Consider the following 20,217-nt stretch of genomic DNA (forward strand, 5'->3'; position numbering starts at 1 on the left):
GTGGACGTTAGGCATCTGGTGGTTTTGGAAATCCCACTAGGCATCTACCTGCATTTTTCAGTACCTAAATACCTTTAAAAATCTGGCCCTGCATCTCTGTGTCTATCAGTTTCTCTTAGTAAAACATTTTCTAATATTTCACGTAAAGGACAATATAACCATGCACTGTGTATGTTTCATATTCACTTCATTTTGCACAGAAATGTACTGTATTACAAATATGCTTCTTTCTGTGTTTAATGTTTTAGTCTTTGTTCGTATCCTTCATTAAAAACACACCTCTTCTGCCAGGCCAGCCAGTATTCTCTGAGTCACATTAGAAGTCAGGTTATTAGGTACTTATATTAATTTATTTTAAATGAAGTTCCCTGTACTAGCTTCTGATCATTCAGAGCACTGTATTATTATTTCTTCATTGTAGACTTCTAGTTCTATGGAGCAGGAATAATATCTTCATTGTTTGTACAGAACTGAGCACACTATAATGATTTAGTTTAATAAAAATATGAAGAACGGGGCTCTAGAGATGTTTGGAACTTTGTTAAATTTGCAGCAGTAAATTTTTGTTGTGTGTTTAGGGTTTCAGTGCAGGTGCCATCCTTTTAGAAGTGAGCTTGTTCTACCCTTCCTTCCTAGACCTCGTGAAGAGAGGATTCTGGCAAGCCAGGATTTCAGAGGTAGGGTCATTTTGCCAGGACAGAGAGTACTGGCAGAGGTGAAAATAAGCCGATCCAGTCCGGTATGGTGTACCAGCAAGAGTCAGTACGCCGTGCCGGACCAGACCAGCTTCCCCAGGCTGGTGATTTAAAGGGCCCGAGGCTCCCTGCAGCGGCCGGAGCCCCGGACCCTTTAAATCGTCTCCCAAGCTCCGCTGCCGGAGCCCTGGGGTAGCAGCAGCAGGGCTCCAGTGGTGATTTAAAGGGCCAGGGGCTCTGGCCACTGCGGGGGGCCTTGGGCCCTTTAAAGCGCTGCCCGAGTCCCTGCCAGAGCCCTGGGGTAGCGGCGGTAGGGCTCCGTTGGTAGTGGAAGCCAGCGGCCTGGGCCCTTTAAATTGCCCCTGAGCCCCAGGGCTCCCAGCTGCCTCTGCAGCTGGTAGCTCCGGGGGTGATTTAAAGGCCCCAGGGCTCCCAGCCGCAGCCAGAGCTCCTGGGCCTTTAAATCTTGATTTAAAGGGCTCAGGTATTTAAAGGCCCCGCCTCTTCTGGTTGAGGCCACGCCTCTCTTCTGATTGAGGCCATGCCCCCTGCTCAGGACTCTGGCATACCAGTAAGTCCTTTAAATTACTTTCACGCCGAGTACAGTGAAAAACAAAGCAAAGAACTCTGCCAGATGTCCTGACAGGAACACAGACTTACTCAATGTCTGTTAACAATGGACTCTGAGTCATCTCATATGTGGAATTGGAAAAAAATCCTGCAGGGTTGAAGCCTATTAGGGAGTGTTTATATTTATAAGATGACGTTTCCAGGTCTCTGTAAAATCATATTCATAGTTTAAAGAGCAATTATATAATCCCCTTGTCTGTCCTCACATTCCAGTCTGAGTGTAGAAATTAGTTTAGTCCTTGGGACTCTTTCCCAAGAAACGATGAAATCAGTGTTTTGGTATGTGGCTTTGTCCAGAGGGAGTGGGCAGCTGAGTTTATCCATCTTTTCCTTTCCAGATTTTGTTGGGTTGTTCTGTAGTGTATACTCTAGTCAGAGAAGCTGCCCAGAGTCCTACTCCCATCTGACAATAGGAAGGAGCATTCTCTTGTCTCTTTTTCTCCCTTTTATTCAAAAAATAAAAGAAAAAAGAAACCCAGACAGTGCGAGCTAGAGGGTCCCAGCTTGGTGGGAATGAACAATCTGAGTACATCTTCTGTTGGCACTCCTAGGCTTTCTTACTCTCCATGTTATACACAAATTCTCTTCTAGATGCTGATGGGGAGTCTCTCCAGTCCTTGTTTTCAGAGTGGGATAATCCTGTATTTGCTCACTACCCAGAGGTGGGTATTATTACGTTCTAGAGTTTCAGTGGGAGCCGTTTCAATCTTGTCTTCTATTATGTTGATTTTTTTTAACTGAAATGGCAAATACTATAACTGTTGTGTATATTTATTCTGTTGTACATATACCAAGCTTGTCTATGGTACCTTTTTATAGATTATTTGTGAGTTCATTTGTGGGTTTATGCAAATTAGAAGTGATTGGTATTACAGCTGATCTTAAAGAATACCTAGTGTTATTTGGAATCCAAAGTGGTGGTGTGGGCTGAGGCTACAATGCAAAAATAATCACCTTGACATAGGATAAAATTCTGTCCCTTGCAATACTCTCCTCCCCCTTATGTGTGTTATGGGTCATTTAAATATGTTTGTAGCATTGGCAGACCATAATGTGTGAGGGAGAAACAACATTGCACACTATGTCTATGGAGCTTTTAGAGCAATTTCCTTTATAGTCACAAGGAAATATCTTTAATCAGTGTGAGTAAGTGTACAATTTCAGTCAGGATGTGCAATATGTATAAAAATATTTCCACTTGTGTACAATACAGATGCAGGAGCAAACCACCTGCTGGTGAGTTTCTGAAGGGGAACAATTCTTTAGACCATCTGCTGTAGTAACAGTCATTCTGAGATGATACATCTTCCTGGATGTTCAGCTCACTGAGTGTGTACGTGTTGGCTGACAACTAATGTCAGATTGTCTAATGAAATAGCTCTTAGTGTGTGGGAAAGTGTTGAGAGAGGAGCAGAGAGATTACCAGATGGTATTTTGAGCTAGTTCTGTTCTTGTTAGAGGAACCAATGCACTAGGTACAGAGGGACCACTTTCCAGAATACCCTTATTCAAAGCTGGCAGTTTGATTTTGTGGCTTTAAACTCAATAGTTAATTCTGCATCCTGTAAATTATCTGTGTTGATCTTTTTCACAGGTTGCTGTTGATGTGAGCAGTGGCCAGGCTGGGAGTCTGGCTGTGAAAATTCATAATATCTTATATCCCTATCGTTTCACCAAGGAAATGATTAATTCAATGCAGGTACAATAAGTCAGATAGCAGCTTTGTGTAAACACCAATGTTTCAACTGCTACTAGCCAAATAGTATTTGTTAATGTTTCTGCTGGGTGAAAAAAATGTAGTGAATTAAATAGATAATACTTTTAATTTGCAAAGAAAAGCATTATTGATTTGTGAGAGAGACACTAACAGATATATGCATAACAAGTTATATCTCAAATCCATCTCTTGGATGATTGTAAACAGTTGCCTACACAGTGGTTCCCAACTTGCTTGAGTTTAAAGCTAGTTAAGTCAAGAAATAGCCCTGCTATCACTGCCTTGTAACTTACAGCACTATCATTGGCACTTCACTAAATAATATTTTGATAGGCAGTTGTAGGTGTAGCTATTTGGTTAATTCTGATTCTTTGACATATATTTTCAAAAGAGATTTGCCGAAGAAATTCTGACCTTCAGCTGAGCACTTTCAATAGCAATCCCAAATCTCATGAGAGGACTTTTACATTTATTTTGAAGTGTGGTTCTGCTCTGAAAAGTGACACTAAAAATGGCACAGTAAACATGAAACCCAGTTGTATCTTAGTGCTTCTGTATCAAATGTTTTGCCCATAAATTTTAAAATTAATATAAATAAACTGCCAACCTTGCACTTTTACTTTTGGGCTCTGAGAGCCAATCTGGGTTCTTTTCTTCTCTCTCATCTAATCTAATGCAGGTTCTGCAGACCAAACTATATTCTTATTTACATCCATGCAGTCACATTGCTTCCTGTGGTTTTGTAGAATTATAAATGGTTAGGACTTAGTAAAAAGATAGTTCACCTTGTGCATTAATACTAGAATCCAGTCCATTTTCTCTTAGTTGTGTTACCTCTGTAAGGTTAATGGGAGTAAAACCATTTGTCACTAATGGCAACAGGTTTGTCTGAAACACCAGGGAAGAGATCTAGAGACCTGAAGGTTTCATTTTTACATTAACTTTTTCTGGTGGAATTGCAATGTTACTCAACCAGTGGTCCCAATATTAACTATTGGTGAGGAGAGGAGTTTTTCTCTCTAAAGTTTTGTATGTTTCCCTTCTAAAAATGGTTTTGCCAATGGATAATGAACATTTTGAATATGTTACAGGTTCTTCACCAAGTGGACAATAAATTTATTGCTTGTTTAATCAACACTAGGAGTGACGTGAATGCAGATGCAGGTAAGAATGCCCATTAGTATTGATTAGGTTGAGCTAGCCCTCAAGTACAGTTTGTCAGATAGGACACTGACCTGGCAGTCTGAAACATGTTCAGAACATGTAATTTTTTTCAGGGGTATATTCTTTTGGTCTGATAGTTCCGTGATGCTAAATGCAAAATAACAATGCAAAATTCCTCTTTCAGTAATATTAAGGCTCTAACTTATATCTGACAAAAGCCAGGAAACCAAAAGCAAATGCCAGGATTGTGTCCTTATCTTCTGCTCTTGGGGGGACAGGAGAAAAAGGCATGTTATTATGAATTAAGGAGAGTGCTGGCCTTCACTTGGAATTTCCTGGATTTTTCTCTCTCTCTGTTTTGGAGATTGCTAATGGACTTTGTTCATGATGCTCCTCAGATGCTGTGGTGATTAATGCTGCTATAGATAAACACCTTACCTTTTGGTAATGTGAAACATATTGGACTTCATTCTCAGTTAATGGATGCATTTCATCTTCTGTATTGAAACTAGCTTAAGCAATACAAAAATGTTCTCCAAACCAGTAGCTTCTTCTTTTTTAATCTAATCTGCATAATAAAATAGAACAGATTGTAGTTGACCTCATCTTTAATATACAGAGAATAGGAATTTGGCTGATGACATCATCATACATACAACTCCTTTAACTTCATTCTGGCCACCCCAGGTTTTAATGACTCATCTGGATCCTCGCATTTAATTTCTCCATTATTTTATTTTCTGTTAAACCAACTTCCTCCTGAATTTAGCTCTGTTAAATAGACTGATCCCCAGCTGCTAAATCTGACCTCAGTGAGACATGGGCAATGCTCCTTCTTCCTCCCAACATGTGCAGTTGTTTGGAATGAAGGTGCCTTTTGTTAACCTCCTCCCTTACACTTCTAGATGGAAACCTGCTGGTGTTGGTGGATCAGCATGCAGCCCATGAGCGTATCCGCTTGGAGCAACTTATTGCAGGTGAGGATTCAAATGTCCAAAGAAAGCTCTTTACTGCCCCAGCAAAGTGCAACTGGGAGCAGTCTCCAGGAGGAAAACTGTGAGTCTGCTTGCTAACAAAATTATTTTAAATATAAATTTCCTCATGGGGTCCAGAGATCAAGTATGATCCTCGACCTTTCCCATGTCATTGGCCCGAATGGGCATACAGGCATCTATGAGCTAAGATGTGAAAAAATTATCTAAGTATTGGCACCCAAAGGAGTACTAGGTGCCTTTCAAAAGAGATAGAATGATCCATGCCCCAAGGAGCTTTCAGACTGAAATAGATCTGGGGGCTAACAAGACAGGCAGGATGAATAAAGTCAGGAAAATGGTGATAATGTCAATAATATTATGAAGTTTAGCAGTGTGGACTAATGGGTGGGATGATGGAGTAAAGAGCATGGGTTGTTTTTGTTTAACTAAACACCATGATCAGAAGAGAAACCTAAAATTCACCACATTTAGTCATCTGAAACTGTATGCAGAGGGATAAAAGTCTTTTCTCTTGCCCAGCTAAATTTTGGTTATAGGTCTGTAAAACACAGTGGCCATTGACATCCATTGAGCACTTAAAAGATCACTGGCCTTCTCTTTCATTAAAAAGGGCCATGCAGTCCCTGCAAAGATGATTCCAGGAAAGAAACACTGCTTCTTTTGGCCTACTGGTGAAAACAGCTAAAGACTGATAACCCTTCTGGGATTGAGGGAAATGTCTAATGAATGGTATTAAAATGGAGACTGTGTGTCAGGACCCAGACATAGGTAGCCATATCTAGTGGGTAGCAGCCTGGTTCAGGAGGATCTTGTTCCAGGTTATGGGGAATCAGACAGGCACTAGGTTGAACTAATCCAGACACGGTCAGACACTATTAGGATCACCAGGACTCAGGCCAAGGTCAGGATACTCGTAATCAGGCAGATCAGAGTCTATAAAGCTGGGTGAGGGATCCAGACAGCAGCCACATAGAGCCCAGTTGTGCAAACATCTTCCTGTGCCTCTATTTGGATTTACATAGAAGCCCTGACCAATCAGTAGTACTGGTGTTCCTCCAGTCAGAGCCCAAGGGAGGCCTTCCTGACATAACTTCAGGTTTCATGATTTCTCTGCTGGGTTAGTTAGTAGCAAGCCACTGGGTGAGAGCAGGGAGGTATCAACTGACCGGGGAACCCGCAGACCCAGCCAGTTTTGAGATCTGCAGACTCATGACACAATGCACTGATTTTAGATTAGGAGGAGGGATAACTCAGTGGTTTGAGCATTGGCCTGTTAAACCCAGGGTTCCAAGTTCAATCCATTTAGGGATCTGGGGCAAAAATCTGTCAGGGACAGTACTTGGTCCTGCTGTGAAGGCAGGTGACTGGACTCAATGACCTTTCAACATCCCTTCCAGTTCTATGAGATAGGATAGGTAGATTGTTCAATTCACAAGTGGCCATCCCATGAGTTGAGCTAACTCTTGTAATAACCTTTGCTATGTAGGATAACTCCTTTTTAACACTGATGGGGGATCCAAGTGTGGAATTAATCATACTTCCTAGACAATGATTGTCTCTTCCATGACTCTCCCTGTTCCCCATGAGTCCCAGGAGGAATTCAAGCACAGAGGGCTACATGCCAAGCCATAGGGCCATTGAGGATAGAGCCTGCATGTACATTTTAAGAACAGTATTTGTAATTTTTCTACCCACAGATTCCTATGAGAAGCAACCTGAAGAATCTGGCAAGAAGAAATTGCTGTCCTCCACCATCTGGCCCCCACTGGAGATTGAGGTAACAGAGGAGCAGAGAAGACTTTTACGGTTAGTAATGGTTGATGGCTCCAATATCTTGGATAGGACTCCAGTGAATGGGAGAATGTAATTTCTGTGTGCTGTTTTGGATACCACAGCCATTGCTGGAGTTGCTTTTATTCTGCTTTAGGTGCACACTGAGTGAGTTCCAATAGCTATAATGTGAGGAGAAGAGAATAGAGGGGTATGGGAAGTTCGTACGATGAATCGTTAGAAAAGAAGAGTCTCTCTGCTCTTGGGTGACAGAAACCAGAATCACTACATAGAATAAGAAGTGAACGTTGGCTCTCAAATGTTTTGGAATAGTGGATTGGCTACTGTCAGGAATTCTTCCATCCCATACAGGAATTTAGATTAGATTCAGATTTGGTTTTGAGCAGTTACATTTATCTAGCATTAATTAGAGGTTTATTCAGAAATCTCTGCTCTCACTCTGATCAGGCACTCAAGTGGGGTGGGTATTTACAGTTACAAGGTGTAAAAGCAGCAAAGAGTCTTGTGGCACCTTATAGACTAACAGACGTTTGGGAGCATGAGCTTTCGTGGGTGAATACCCACTTCGCATGCGACGAAGTGGGTATTCACCCACGAAAGCTCATGCTCCCAAACGTCTGTTAGTCTATAAGGTGCCACAAGACTCTTTGCTGCTTTTACAGATCCAGACTAACATGGCTACCCCTCTGATAGTTACAAGGTGTTCTCTCCTTTTGTGCTCAGAGTAGGCTTGTTTGGTAATGGGGACTTTTCTGCCCTTCTTGTGTGGACTCATTAGGAACGTAGGAATATCTGTACTAGATCATATTGATAGTCCATCTAATTCAGCATTCTCCTTGACGGTGGCCAGTGCCAAATGCTTCAGAGGCAGGTGCAAGAAATTACAGAATGGATAACTATGGAATAACCTGTTCATAGAGGAACATTAAGAAAGAGGGTAAATAGGAGCACCTGATTTACCTTCTTTATCCCTGTTCATTATTTTGTATGCCTCTGCCATCTCCTATCTAAACAGTCCTAATATTCGTAATCTTTCTTCATAGGGAAGTCTTTCTGGACCATTAATAATTTTTGTCACCCATCTCTGAATCCCTTCTATTTCTTTTCTATCTTCTTTGAGATAGGGTGACCAGAACTGAACATAGTACTCCAGGTGAGGATATCCCATTGATTTATACAATGACATTGTGACGGGTTCCCTGGGGTGCAACCTGGAACTGAAATACCACTGAGTCCTCTGTCTCACCAACCTGGGCTCACTCTCACACTGTGATGTTGTGGCAAGCTGCAAATCCCTCCTGCTGCACTTGTACAGACATCCACAGGCAGGGACATACCCAACTGAGTTACGTGAATGCTTTCACCAGTCACTCATGAATCAACAATAGACAGGCTCCAGCCAATTCCCCCCAGTTCCCCAGCCTAGGACCCCAGATCTGTACCGTCTTGCCCTGGTCAAAAGCCTGACTAGTGTAAGTCTGTTCCCCAGTCTGTCTGTCCCTCAGTGTGGAGAAGACACGCACCAGCTCTTGTTCCTGAGCAGGAACAAATACTTCAAGCAAAACCCACTGGTTTAGGTAAAATATAAAACAGATTTATTAACTACAGAAAGATAGATTTTAAGTGATTATAAGTAGTAAGTGTACAGATCAAAGTTGGTCACCTAAAAAATAAAAGCTGTGTCTCACCCTGATGGTATAGTTCCTTAATACACAAGCTGGGATTCTCCTTTCCGAGTTCAAAGTCTTTGTTCTCCAGGCATGTTTCCAGGTGTTGAGTTGTGGAGGGAGTGAGGCCAAGTGATGATGTCACTTCCCTCTTTTATAGCTTATTCCAGCTTACTGGAAAGATCCTTTGCTTTGCAATGAGTCAAGCTGTCTCCATTGTCCGTGTGCTATCTATGAGAAGTCTCCATTGTATACGGTTCCTGGGACAGTCCTTGTGAGTGTGTATTCCCCTTAATGGGTCATCATCAGTATCTGTCTGTTCCTTTGTTGTACATGAAAGGCTGGTTGTGGGTGTTCCCAACCTTACAACATATTTCAGTAACACACATACAACAAACTTCGTAACTTCATATACAATGATAGCTCATACAATCCAACGGGATATTAATGTTCAACAAATCAAGACTTTTAAATGATACCTCACAAGGCATACTTTGTACAAAGCATATCATAATCATATCACCATGATAAATATGGGGGTGCCAGGGTGTTGCTTTGGGGTACAGAGTGTCACAGACATTACAATATTTCCATATTATTTTCTGTCTCATACTTTTTACACCCTAACATTTTGTGTGCTTTTTTGGCTGCCACTACACATTGAGCTGTTACAATGACAGCCAGGTCTTTTTCCTTAGTGGTTGCAATTAATTTAGAACTTCAGATTCCGTTATCCTTCCTAATCTCCATCTTACCTGCTGTTTTTTTATACTCCTTTCTATTGGCTTTACAAGAATTTGATAGCCTGTTTTGGAAAGATACATATATGGCTTCAATAACCTCTTGTCCCTTATAATTTAACCACAGTGGACTATTTTTTACCTTCCTGCTTGCTTGTTTAGGGCTATGCTTTCCTTCTGTAATTCTGTTCTGGTTACATAAGTGGCCTCCATGCAGAGTCTAATGATTTTAATTTCTTCATTCTTGACATTAAGGTCTCTTTGACTAGCTTCCTCTTTTAAAAAACATTTTCCTTTCTAAACTTGTGTCACAATTCTGGTTTTTAGTATGATTCCTCTCAGAGGATGTTGAACTTTATGATATTGTCTATTTGTCACAGGGTACCTCACTGCTAGGGCACTTCCTCCTGGCAACTCTAGGAATTAGCTCTTTCTGGGTCCAATGCCCCATTTATTGTTTGTCTGCATGTCCTGCAGCCTCTTGCTCTCTGCGTCTCAGGGTGCTCTCTCTCCATGGCTTGGCCCTCCAGCCAGCTCAATGTGTTTCCCCCTTTTGGGGGATCAAAGTCTCTCCATCCAAATTATCTCAGGCAGTCTTCCCATTCGCAGCCTGGAGCGTACCACTTCCCCAGTGGCTAGAAGGGGAATCTGGGCCTACCCTCTAATCAACAGCCAAGATCTACAACATCCCACCTTGCTACTATTTCCCTGAGCCTTGTCCTACTCTGCATCTCTCAGGCTTGCGCCACCACCCTTCTGGATAAACTCTTCCTTCAGGGCGTGAATCCCTGGGGTTTCTACTGTCTCCCTGGGTTTCCTCTTTTCCCTCTCTAATGCCTAGGGAGCAAGTGCAGACTTCTTCACTGCAGCCCTTTTCTGCTGCCAACTTCCTACCTTTATACTAGCCTCACTTGTTCCCTCTTAGTAGGGCTCCATCATCAATCAGGCATTGCTTAGGGCTTGTCTACACTTAAAACACTGCAGCAGCGCTGCTGTAACATTCCAGTGAAGATGTTACCTATGCCGATTGGAGGGCTTCTGCCATCACTATATCTACTTCAGCTCCCGAGAGATGATACCTAGGTCGATGGGAGAATTCTTCTTTCTACCTAGCACTGTCTACACAGGGAGTTAGGTCCATTTTAACTATATCATTCAGAGGTGTGGATTTTTCACACTCCTGAGCAACATAATTATATTGATCTAATTTCCTGGTGTAGCCCAGGCCTTAGCAAATCTAATTTCCCTCAGGCATGGCCTGTCGGGTTAAATGTCTCTTCTCAGGCTCATTAACCCTTTCCAGGCTAGTGTGGGAGTGAGTACCCCATCATAATATTGCATTGCATGTATATAATATATTGTGGTCACTATTACCTGAACTTCCTCTGTGTATCTTAAGAAAAGAACTGTAGACAAGGGAAAAAGTGTTCACCTTCCTAATGTGCAATAAAGCGAACTCCTGGGATCTCAGAACCATGGAGCCAGCATTCTGCACAAATTTAATGGAGCAAAATGTGAACTGAAAGAGAAGCATTGCTGGGAAATCCTGAGATGTCATTATATGGGTGGAGAAGATGGGAAGCTTCTGTGTGGGGAGTGCAGAAGTTTCCAGCTCTGGGACTGATCCTGTAGGTGTGTGGAAGAGGGTGCTTCAGTTTCTCATTTCTGAGGTTTTCTTCTCAGGTGCTGCCACAAAAGCCTGGAGGAAATAGGCCTTGAATTATCATTTCCAGAGAACAACAGCTCCCAGATTCTAGTTGGGAAAGTGCCCCTATGTTTTATGGAGAGAGAGGCCAATGAATTACGACGGAAAAGACAGCCTGTGGCTAAAAGCATTGTGGAGGTTAGTCCTGGATGCGGAACTTGAGCAAATTACGTTGTGATGGTGTCATTCTGCTCTATATTAATGGTGCAGGGTGTTGGAAGAGTGGCTCCTAAGTGAGAAAAGTAAAGAGAGCCCTTGCTATGCTTTCAATAGAATATTTATCCATGTCCGCTGGCCTCAGGACTGCTTCTTTGCTGGTATACTTTTCATCTTAAGTGAGAGAGTCTCCTGCTGAAAATGAAAGGAGCATGACTTACTAATGCTCTTCTGTCCCTGTGGGATAAAACACCAAAGATTTACTTATTAATTGCATAAGAGGCTACATGGATGGATGGAGAGACTATTATTTTAAGTTTAATACAACTAAAATGAGACTCCCTAGTACAGAGGCTAGTGTTCAGCAGTGTGGGTGACAAGGTTGGTTAAGAGGGGTCCTGCTATTTCTGGTGAAGAGGAGTGGGCCACCAGTCTCTCTCCCCTAGATCTGCGTGGCAGCAGAATTGATAATACATACCACCTCATGTACCTTTGACAGAGAGGCAGTGTTAATAGAACACTAGACTGGGACTCAGGAGAGCTCAGTTCTGTTCGCAGTTTGGCCCTGGCCTGCTGGCATGTGACCCAGGGCAAGTCACCTCACCTCTCTCTGCCTCAATTTCCCTGTAATAATAATGATGTTCCTTTGTAAAGTGCTTTGAGATCTACTAAAAAAAGCACTAGATTATAATTTATTATTGAACACAATTAGTGTTAGGTAGCGATGTTTGTTTTCTTTTAGTCCCATAATTAGGCTAACTCTAAGTCTATAACTGACATAATTAGAATCATGGAATATCAGGGTTGGAAGGGACCTCAGGAGCTCATCTAGTCCAACTCCCTGCTCAAAGCAGGACCAATCCCCATTAGAGATTATTGCAGATTTGGGGAAGTGGATGAAATAAAATTCATAGTGGGTGAGTTGCAAGGAGGATTGCATTTAAAGATAAGAACAAATTAAAACATTATTGTTTTAAAGACTCTCTTGCTCCAGTTGTATCTGTGTGGCTTTCAGTTGCACCTGGGAGGAGTTTAAACTTTGAAATTCCTTAGAAAATGTTGTTGGCATGAAACAATACCTGCAATCAGGAATCAGATTTGAAAAATATAAGTGGCAGTAATCTCTCATATTCTGCTCACAACTCAAACTCCATCCATTCATGATGCCAAAATCATATACCTCTTATAGCAGATCATTCATAATTTGACTGCCCCTCTTTCTTGAGTGCTTTGATCAACAGTGACATAGTTAACAAGACTGACATTTAATTGCCATCATTTGGTGTCAGAGTTGTCTTCTCCTATAAACAAATAGGGGCAGTTCATCCCTCTCAGAGCTATTGTTTCAGGCTTTCTGAAAACTGAGGCAGAAATTGCTGCATCGATTGCTTACAGTTCACATTTTGAAGATTTTCTTCACACCCATAAGTATTAGAGACATTAAAAAAAACCAAAAACACTTAGGGATAGCTCAGTGGTTTGAGCACAGGCCTGCTAAACCCAGCATTGTGAATTCAATCCTTGAGGGGACCATTTAGGGATTGGGGGGGAGGAAATGTCAGGGACAGTACTTGGTCTTGCTAGTGAAGGCAGGGGACTGGACTCAGTGCCTTTCAAGGTCCCTTCCTGTTCTATGAGATAGATATAATAACAAGATGCAGCCACCAGGCTGAACCATTGTGAACCATTCCAATCCTACTCCTGTTTGCAATGTTTCTCTTTTGTTCATGTGTGAGAGTTTATATACAGGGAAGGTGCCCTTTTCAAGAGGTAATACTGCTGATCTCTTGGGGCAAAAAAAAAAACCAGGTTGTGAAATGCTGTTGGCTTAAAAAATTGACCCATTTCCTTGTACTTAATGTGGGAAACTTGGAGACCTTAAGCTTACAAAATAAGTGTCATAACCACCCCAATACAGACCTGCTTGGATTTGACTCATTGAAGGGAGCCCTTTTTTGAACAAATATTTGGTTTTATGGTGTTTGTTCTTATTCCCCATTATATGTCATCTGCTGAATGATATTAGCAATATGAAAAATCAGGAAAGCTTTTCCTCCAATCTATGAATAAAAACGAGGTCTGAGAGGATGTCTACTAGTGATAAAATCTTGAAGGACAAGATGACCAGAAACAATCAGATCAGTTCACTAACTACAGATAATACTTCCTTTGTTTAATAAACCAGTTAGTTTTAAATTTAAAACATGTTTTGCTAAACTTTATGCTAAACATTTTTCTTTTGTATGTATCCAGCACATTTAAAATAGTTTTATTCTAAAAATAAAATTCTGTTTTTTGTATTTTTAAATGAATTTTAATTTCCATCCCAAGCAGAGATTGGCAAAAATCACAAGTAAAAACATAGTCATCTAGTAAATAAGAAATGCATACTTCACCATTTTCTAACATAGTAAAAGATGTAAAAGTTAAGAATCTTAACAAATGTAAGTTAAGCTATATAATAACTTAAATAAATGTGTATAGATATACTGTATCTTCCTGGTTAGCAAAAACTAAAAGGTGCTCCAAATTTCGTGTAAAGGCTATCTTTAGTTGCAATTCAACTGGGTTTTGTGGTTACCAACCAATGAAACCAACTTTTCTTTAGGAAAATTAATGATTTAAATGTTTTAAATCAGCGATTTCTGCTTGCTGATTTAAATTGCGATTAAAATCAATGATTTAAATTACTTTGATTTAAATTAATCCACCCTGTTAGAAAACAGCATCTTCTGACACATCAAGTTCATTCTTTTTTGAGTGATTGTCCACATGGGTCACACAAGCACTGGAAGTGGAATACATGTATATGAGGTCTGATTCTTTTGGCTAGCAATGCCCATGTGGGCCACACCTGTACCCTGGATGTCCTCATGCCTCTCTTCTCCCCTTTTTCCACTGCTAGAGATAAAGGACAGAGTAGGCCCAGCTGACCCTCAGCTCCTTCTTACTGCCTGTGGCTGCAAGACAGAACCCCTGCAGCATCTGCTTCTCTGCACACTGTGTGACTTTACTGATCATGTGTGTAATGATATATAGAGAGAGAGAGAGAGAGAGAAAGAGAGTGTAATATTAGTATGGTTAGCGTAGTGTCTTTTTTACACTTAGTGGCTATATATAAAAAACAAACAAACAAAATCCTCTTATTAATGTTAGAGACTTCCCCCGTACCAGGATTTAGTCTCTATGGCTGAAAGGAAGTCCCAAGGGTTCAAAACTTGCTCCTCCTATGATTCAGTTAGTCTGCTTAATGATTGGCACTCATGGGGATAGATGCTCAATCTGTTGCCTCTTCTCCAGGAGGACACAGAAGGTGAGAAAGGTCCACCTTAAACATTTTTTCCTGAAGCTCTCAGGTAGAGCCTCCTCAGAACCAGAGAGAAAAGGGCCTCTCTGGCCTGAACAGGCTTCCTCAGTCAATACTTCAGTTTTCTGAATAGGGTAGGAAGGAATATCTTTCCCACAGTAAGCACAGACCTCAGTCACCCTTCTTGGGACCCAGTAAAAGGAGGCATAGATGTCCTCAGACTATTAAGACAAAGGGTAGTTCATGGCCCAAATTTGGTTCCTCTGACACCCTGATAAAACCCAGTTGTTGAGCACACATGGTACTTTCTCAGGCAGTGGTCCACATTTCACCTGGTACTGATTCTCAGTGCATGAGATGTCAATGACTTGTCACCTCTGAATCTGGTACTGACCCCTACAGTACAGATGCTCCCAGCACTGACTTTCTTGGCACTGAAGTTATTTGTGGTGTCACGTGATCTTGCAGTGACCATGAAGCCTGAGTCACCATTAGTATTCTCAGCTATAAGAGTGCCCTCTGTATTTTGGTATTGACTACCGGTATTGCTACAGTACCAGTCAACTCTTCAGCTGCATTGGTGGGGAAGACTCCAGTTCACCCCAAAACTCTGGTTAGGGTAGAGGAGGAGTACTCATTTTCTTTCTCCCCTCCTGAGAATAGTAGGAAGGATATTCCCCCAGCCACTCATCTCTTTCCCATTCATATGACCTTTACCGGTCTAACAGGGAATCTAGGAGTTGTATATGTAGACCTATGGGATCTCAGGGAGAGCATTCACCTTGATATCCAACCCCATAGCCCCCAGCCCCTTACTTCTACGATGTGCAACCTTGGGCCCTTTGGGGTATCCAACCAGCCATAGGCGCCGACTTCTACTTGTGCCGGTGGGTGCTTGACCCCCATCTGCCCCTGGCCCTGCCCCGACTCCACCCTTGCCCCGCCCTGCCCCCATTCCAACCCCTTCCCCAAAGTCCCCGCCCCAACTCCGGCCCCTCCCTGCCCCTATTCCAACTCCTTCCCCAAATCCTCTCCCCGGCCCCGCCTCTTCCCGCCTCTTCCCCCACAGGAATTGGCACCTATGCAACCACAAGGAAAACTACCTCCACTACCTCTTGTAGACTTAGATCTCATTCCTCTATGAAACTTCATAGAGTGCTCAAGGGGCGCTGCTGGTGCAGACTCACAGTATAGCACAGGAAGATGAGGAAGAACACCTGCAGGGGTTTTGGGGTATTTTTTTAAATATACATGTTATGTATTTACGTTAGAGTGAAAAGGTTAAAGAAATATGCTTCGCACTTGAAGCAGAAGGTGGTGAGGTTTGTGATCATCCTTAGATCCACCCATGCAAGTTATAGCCCACTTCACAAGGGCTTAAGCAGCTTCTGGAGCGTCTCTGAAAAGCATACCAATTGCAGAACTTTGCAGGGAAGCCATATGGGGGATCTGTCCACTCCTTCATCCCACATTATTCCTTAGTTGAGGCCTGAAGATCTGATTCCTGTTTTGGCAGAACTGTCCTGCAATCATTATTTAAATAGGACTTCTAGCACCCACCTCCTGATTATGAGGTCAATGCTTGCTAGCCACCAGAAGTGGAATACATGTGGATAATCACTCCCAGAAGAAACAATGGTTGCTTACTTACAGTAACTGTGGTTCCTCACAATGTGTTGTCTATGGATTCTGCAACTCATCCACAACCTGCCCTCCTTCCCTGTTACTACAAAGTACTACAAAGTACTATAGCACCTGGGGTCTGTATTGGCGAAGAAACTGAGGGATGGTTGGACAGCCTCTGCCCTTTATGTCCTTGGATGGGAAGGGGAGAGGGGGCATGAGCACATCCAAGGTCTGGCACCAGTGAACACTGCAGGCCAAAACATTCCAATCTTGCATGCATGGGGCAATGGCTCACTAGAGGTGGAATCAATGTGGACAACACATCCCTTAGAACCACTGTCACTGTTGGGTAAGCTACCATTCTTTCTTACTAGCCTTGTAATTGAACAAAATGCTGAGAGATGCTTTAAGATTACGACTTAAACAGATTCTGGAAATTGTGTGTTGCTAGCCCCTTTACTGCAGTCTTGAAAAATTGTAGTGAGTTTGGGAGTTTGCTGGGGTGACTTCAGGCTCGCCTATGGTTAGGGTGACCAGACATCGCTATTTTATCGGGACTGTCCCAATATTTACTTGTTTGTCCGGTCAGGATGCAAATTGTCCTGATATTTTGCCCTCTGGCACACAGGCGGAGGGGGCTTGTGTGCCCCTGCCCCAACTCCGCCCTGGCCCCGCCCCAACTCTGCCCCTCCCTCCCCCATTGGATCCCTCCCCAAATCCCCGCCCTAGCCCCACCTCTTCGCCAAGCTCACCTCATTCCTCCTTCTCACCCCTCCCTCCCAGGCTTGTGCTAATCAGCTGTATGGCGGCACAAGCGCTGAAGGGAGGGGGGAGAATCAGGAAGCGGCAGCCAGCTCAGGGGAGGTGGAGGCAGAGCGAAGGCGAGCTGTGGGGGGCATGGAGCTGCCGGTGGGGGCTCAGCCCCCACCAATTTTTCCTATGCTCCGGTGGCTCTTGTTTTGTGGTTTTTTTGGTTGGTTGGTTGGTTGGGTTTTTTTGCTTTTGTTTTTTCCTGAGACTCTCAATCTTTAATGTATTTATCCTCCCAACATAGTTACCGACTTCCCCTTTGTCTGGTGGGTGCTCAACCCCACTACCCGCCCCTGACCCTTCCCACCCTGCCCCACCCTCACCCCACCCCGCCCCACCCTCACCCCGCCCCCATTCCACCCCCTTCCCACAGGCCGCCTCCCCTGAGCTGCTGTGTCTCTGCTCCTCCCCCTCCCTTCCAGAAAGTCCAGAGCACCGCCAAACAACTGTTAGGTGGTGGGAAGCGCTGGGAGCTAGGCAGAGGCTGCCGGTGGGTGCAGAGCACCCGCTAATTTTTCCCGGTGGGTGCTCCAGCCCCGGAGCACCCATGGAGTCGGCGTCTATGCCTCCCAACACTCCTGTGAAGTGCTATCATCCCCACTTTACAGAGGGTGACTTGCCCAAGGTAAACAGGAAGTCTATAGCAGAGTGGGGGACTTCAACCTGGACTCCCGCTGCCTAGGCTAGTGCTCCAACCACTGGCCCATCCTTCTTGGTTATTTATCACAGTGAGTGACTTGGAACTGATACAGTAAATATGGCCAGGTTGGGACAGCAGATAGGAAAAGTGAGGACAGAAAAAACAGTAAGTGATTGATTGTTCTGCCTCTTGCTTTCCAGGAGTTGATTCAAGAACAAGTTGAGGTAAGTAGTGCTCTTCTTTTAAAGTGGATCAGGGTAGCTCTCTACTGAAAGTCTTGTTGCTTGAGACAGGACAAAACCTGGGAGAATACCATCCTTTAGCTCTTATGGATTGACAGTGGGGAGATGTGGACCAGATGGGCCCTACTAGGTCTTCCTCATCTGTTCCGTCTCTAATGTTACTATTATTTCCTTTTCATACTCACTGGAAAGTTGGACCATGTTCTCTTTCTACTTTTAGCTGTTGCAGACCACAGGAGGCGCACAAGGGACACTCCCACTAACCTTTCTAAAGGTGCTGGCTTCCCAGGCATGCCATGGTAAGTGAGCTGAACTTCTCCACAGTATACTTTCTGGGGCTCTGGCATAATATGGCACTTTGAAGGGTTGCAGGAGTCTGACCTTTTAGAGACAGGGTGTCTACTAGGTGGCAGGAGGCAGTTGCCCTCTTTTTGGAGAGCTCTGCCAAGGACAGAACATGCTGCCTCTATTTGCATTGTTTGTGGCTGTTATCCACATTCCTATTCAGATGCGAGATGCTGACAAAATAGAGCCCTAATGTACATCGTTCATATGAGCTCTAGAACTTTTAATTCAACAGTTCTGTGGGAGCAGAAGGAGTGCCCTGTTCTCAAAGAGCACGTTTTTGGCTGCCCCAAATGGTAAGTTGTAGAAATCCCAGTGTAGGGTGTCCTGGAGACCCTGGAAGTGCTTGTTCTCTAGATCCATGATGGACATCTGACTCACCTTCTGGGCTTTCAGAAGCCACGGAGGTGAGCAGATCTCACAAATGCAAGCTACAGTAATTCTAACTCCTTCATGCCAGCAGACATGTTGCATATTGCATTAACATTCCCCTCATGGCTAAAGGGCAAATGTGTATTGGTAGCATTGTTGCAATGGCACATCACTAGAGTCTCCAAGTGGCAGACTGCATACAAGATTTCTTTTAGCTAGAAGAGCAGGACAAGTGCCATCTCTGAACTGCAGGATACAAGCTGTTAAGGTGAGAAGTAAATGAGACCATAGATTCTCATGGCTTCTGGTGTTTAGGAAAGATAAAGATTGTTAAAGTACCAGAGAGATCTTACTATCCTGCCTGGATTGGCAGTGGTTGCATTAAATGCCCAGGTGTGGGAAAGAACGGGTGATTACTGAGGTGGTACTCAATCTCTAAGTAGCATGTGGGGGTGGGTATTCAGTCTTTCTCTGCTTTGGTAGCTCCTCATTTGTGGAGTGCCCTGGTTTTCAGCTCCAGAGGAAGCTGCTCACGTGCCTTGAGCTGCAACAACTGTAGCATCTAGGAAGCAAGGAAATAGTTGTCCTGCCATCTAGTAGCCTCAGACCAGACTAAGCAACTTAGGCTGTGGAGAAGCTAGTCTGTGTGCGCCAGGAAGGCTTCTTGGGGGAAGTCTGATTAAGTGGAGCTAAATCTGAAGTCTAGTGTACTGTGCTGCTGGTTTGTGGTCTCAGGGTTGGGGAGGAAGTGGGAGCTGCCCCATATTAACTTGCTGTGCTGTCCAAAGTTCCCAGAGAGGAGCTTGTTAGCTGAGCTGAACTCTTGCCAGCACATGCTATAATTCACTTCTCTTTTCAGGAGCTATTAAGTTTAATGACAGCTTGACTAAGGAGGAGAGCTGCCAGCTTATTGAAGCTTTGTCCTCTTGCCAGCTGCCTTTCCAGTGTGCTCATGGGAGACCTTCCATGATGCCACTTGCAGACATAGACCACCTGAAGCAGGAAAAGCAGGTACAGTGTGAAGTGCTGGGCAGAGAAAGGCAAACAACTAACAGGGTGGGTTGTCTGAAAAGATGCGTTTAATCTTGCTAAGCCTTTTCATCCAAGTTTCATACCAACCAATAACACAGCTCACTCTGTATCCACCACTTAATACAAACAGAGGTATCCTGACTGAAATGACCACTGACCACATGTGATGTAAACAAACTTCTAGCTCCTGTCCCTCCCTTAACCGTTCCTGTATTATTCCCCACAGTATTGTATATAAATGAAGACTGCAACTCACTGGGCACAAAGTGCATGTCCAGATGCTATTTTAGATTCTACTCACATGGTGTATTGCACATTTGCCTTTAGAACCCTACTGTTAACATGCCATTTCCTATCATATTTCTTCCTGAAGTCGTACAGACTTGGTAAGCAGCCACTGGCAATGGTTATTCAGCTATCCTGTATCTTCTTAGGGAGTCACACTATTGGTAATACTCTGCAATTGAAACACTGTTTTAAACTCATCTAAGGACAAACTGGAGGGAATTCAAAGAAGAGCAACAAAAAAATGGCCAGGGAACTGCAGGAGACTTATGAGGAGAGAATACGAGTTAAGTCTGTC

The 20,217-nt window shown here is 43.4% G+C and overlaps 1 protein-coding gene across 2 annotated transcripts in view; it reads left to right on the forward strand.

Annotated features, from left to right (window-relative positions):
* The window catches only part of MLH3 (mutL homolog 3), a 28,044-nt gene that overhangs the window by 5,923 nt on the left and 1,904 nt on the right, over positions 1-20,217 (forward strand). Inside the window, exons 2-11 of one of the 2 annotated variants that reach the window (XM_045013578.1) lie at positions 579-677; positions 1,917-1,987; positions 2,920-3,024; positions 4,134-4,206; positions 5,112-5,183; positions 6,899-7,007; positions 11,083-11,242; positions 17,844-17,867; positions 18,106-18,184; positions 19,462-19,613. In XM_045013578.1, coding sequence (XP_044869513.1) covers positions 579-677; positions 1,917-1,987; positions 2,920-3,024; positions 4,134-4,206; positions 5,112-5,183; positions 6,899-7,007; positions 11,083-11,242; positions 17,844-17,867; positions 18,106-18,184; positions 19,462-19,613 — 944 coding nt within the window. The remainder of the gene's footprint in view (positions 1-578; positions 678-1,916; positions 1,988-2,919; positions 3,025-4,133; positions 4,207-5,111; positions 5,184-6,898; positions 7,008-11,082; positions 11,243-17,843; positions 17,868-18,105; positions 18,185-19,461; positions 19,614-20,217) is intronic. The other variant, XM_045013579.1, reaches the window with a different exon arrangement.

The sequence above is a fragment of the Mauremys mutica genome, chromosome 4 (genome assembly GCF_020497125.1).
Source record: "Mauremys mutica isolate MM-2020 ecotype Southern chromosome 4, ASM2049712v1, whole genome shotgun sequence".
NCBI lineage: Eukaryota > Metazoa > Chordata > Testudines > Geoemydidae > Mauremys > Mauremys mutica.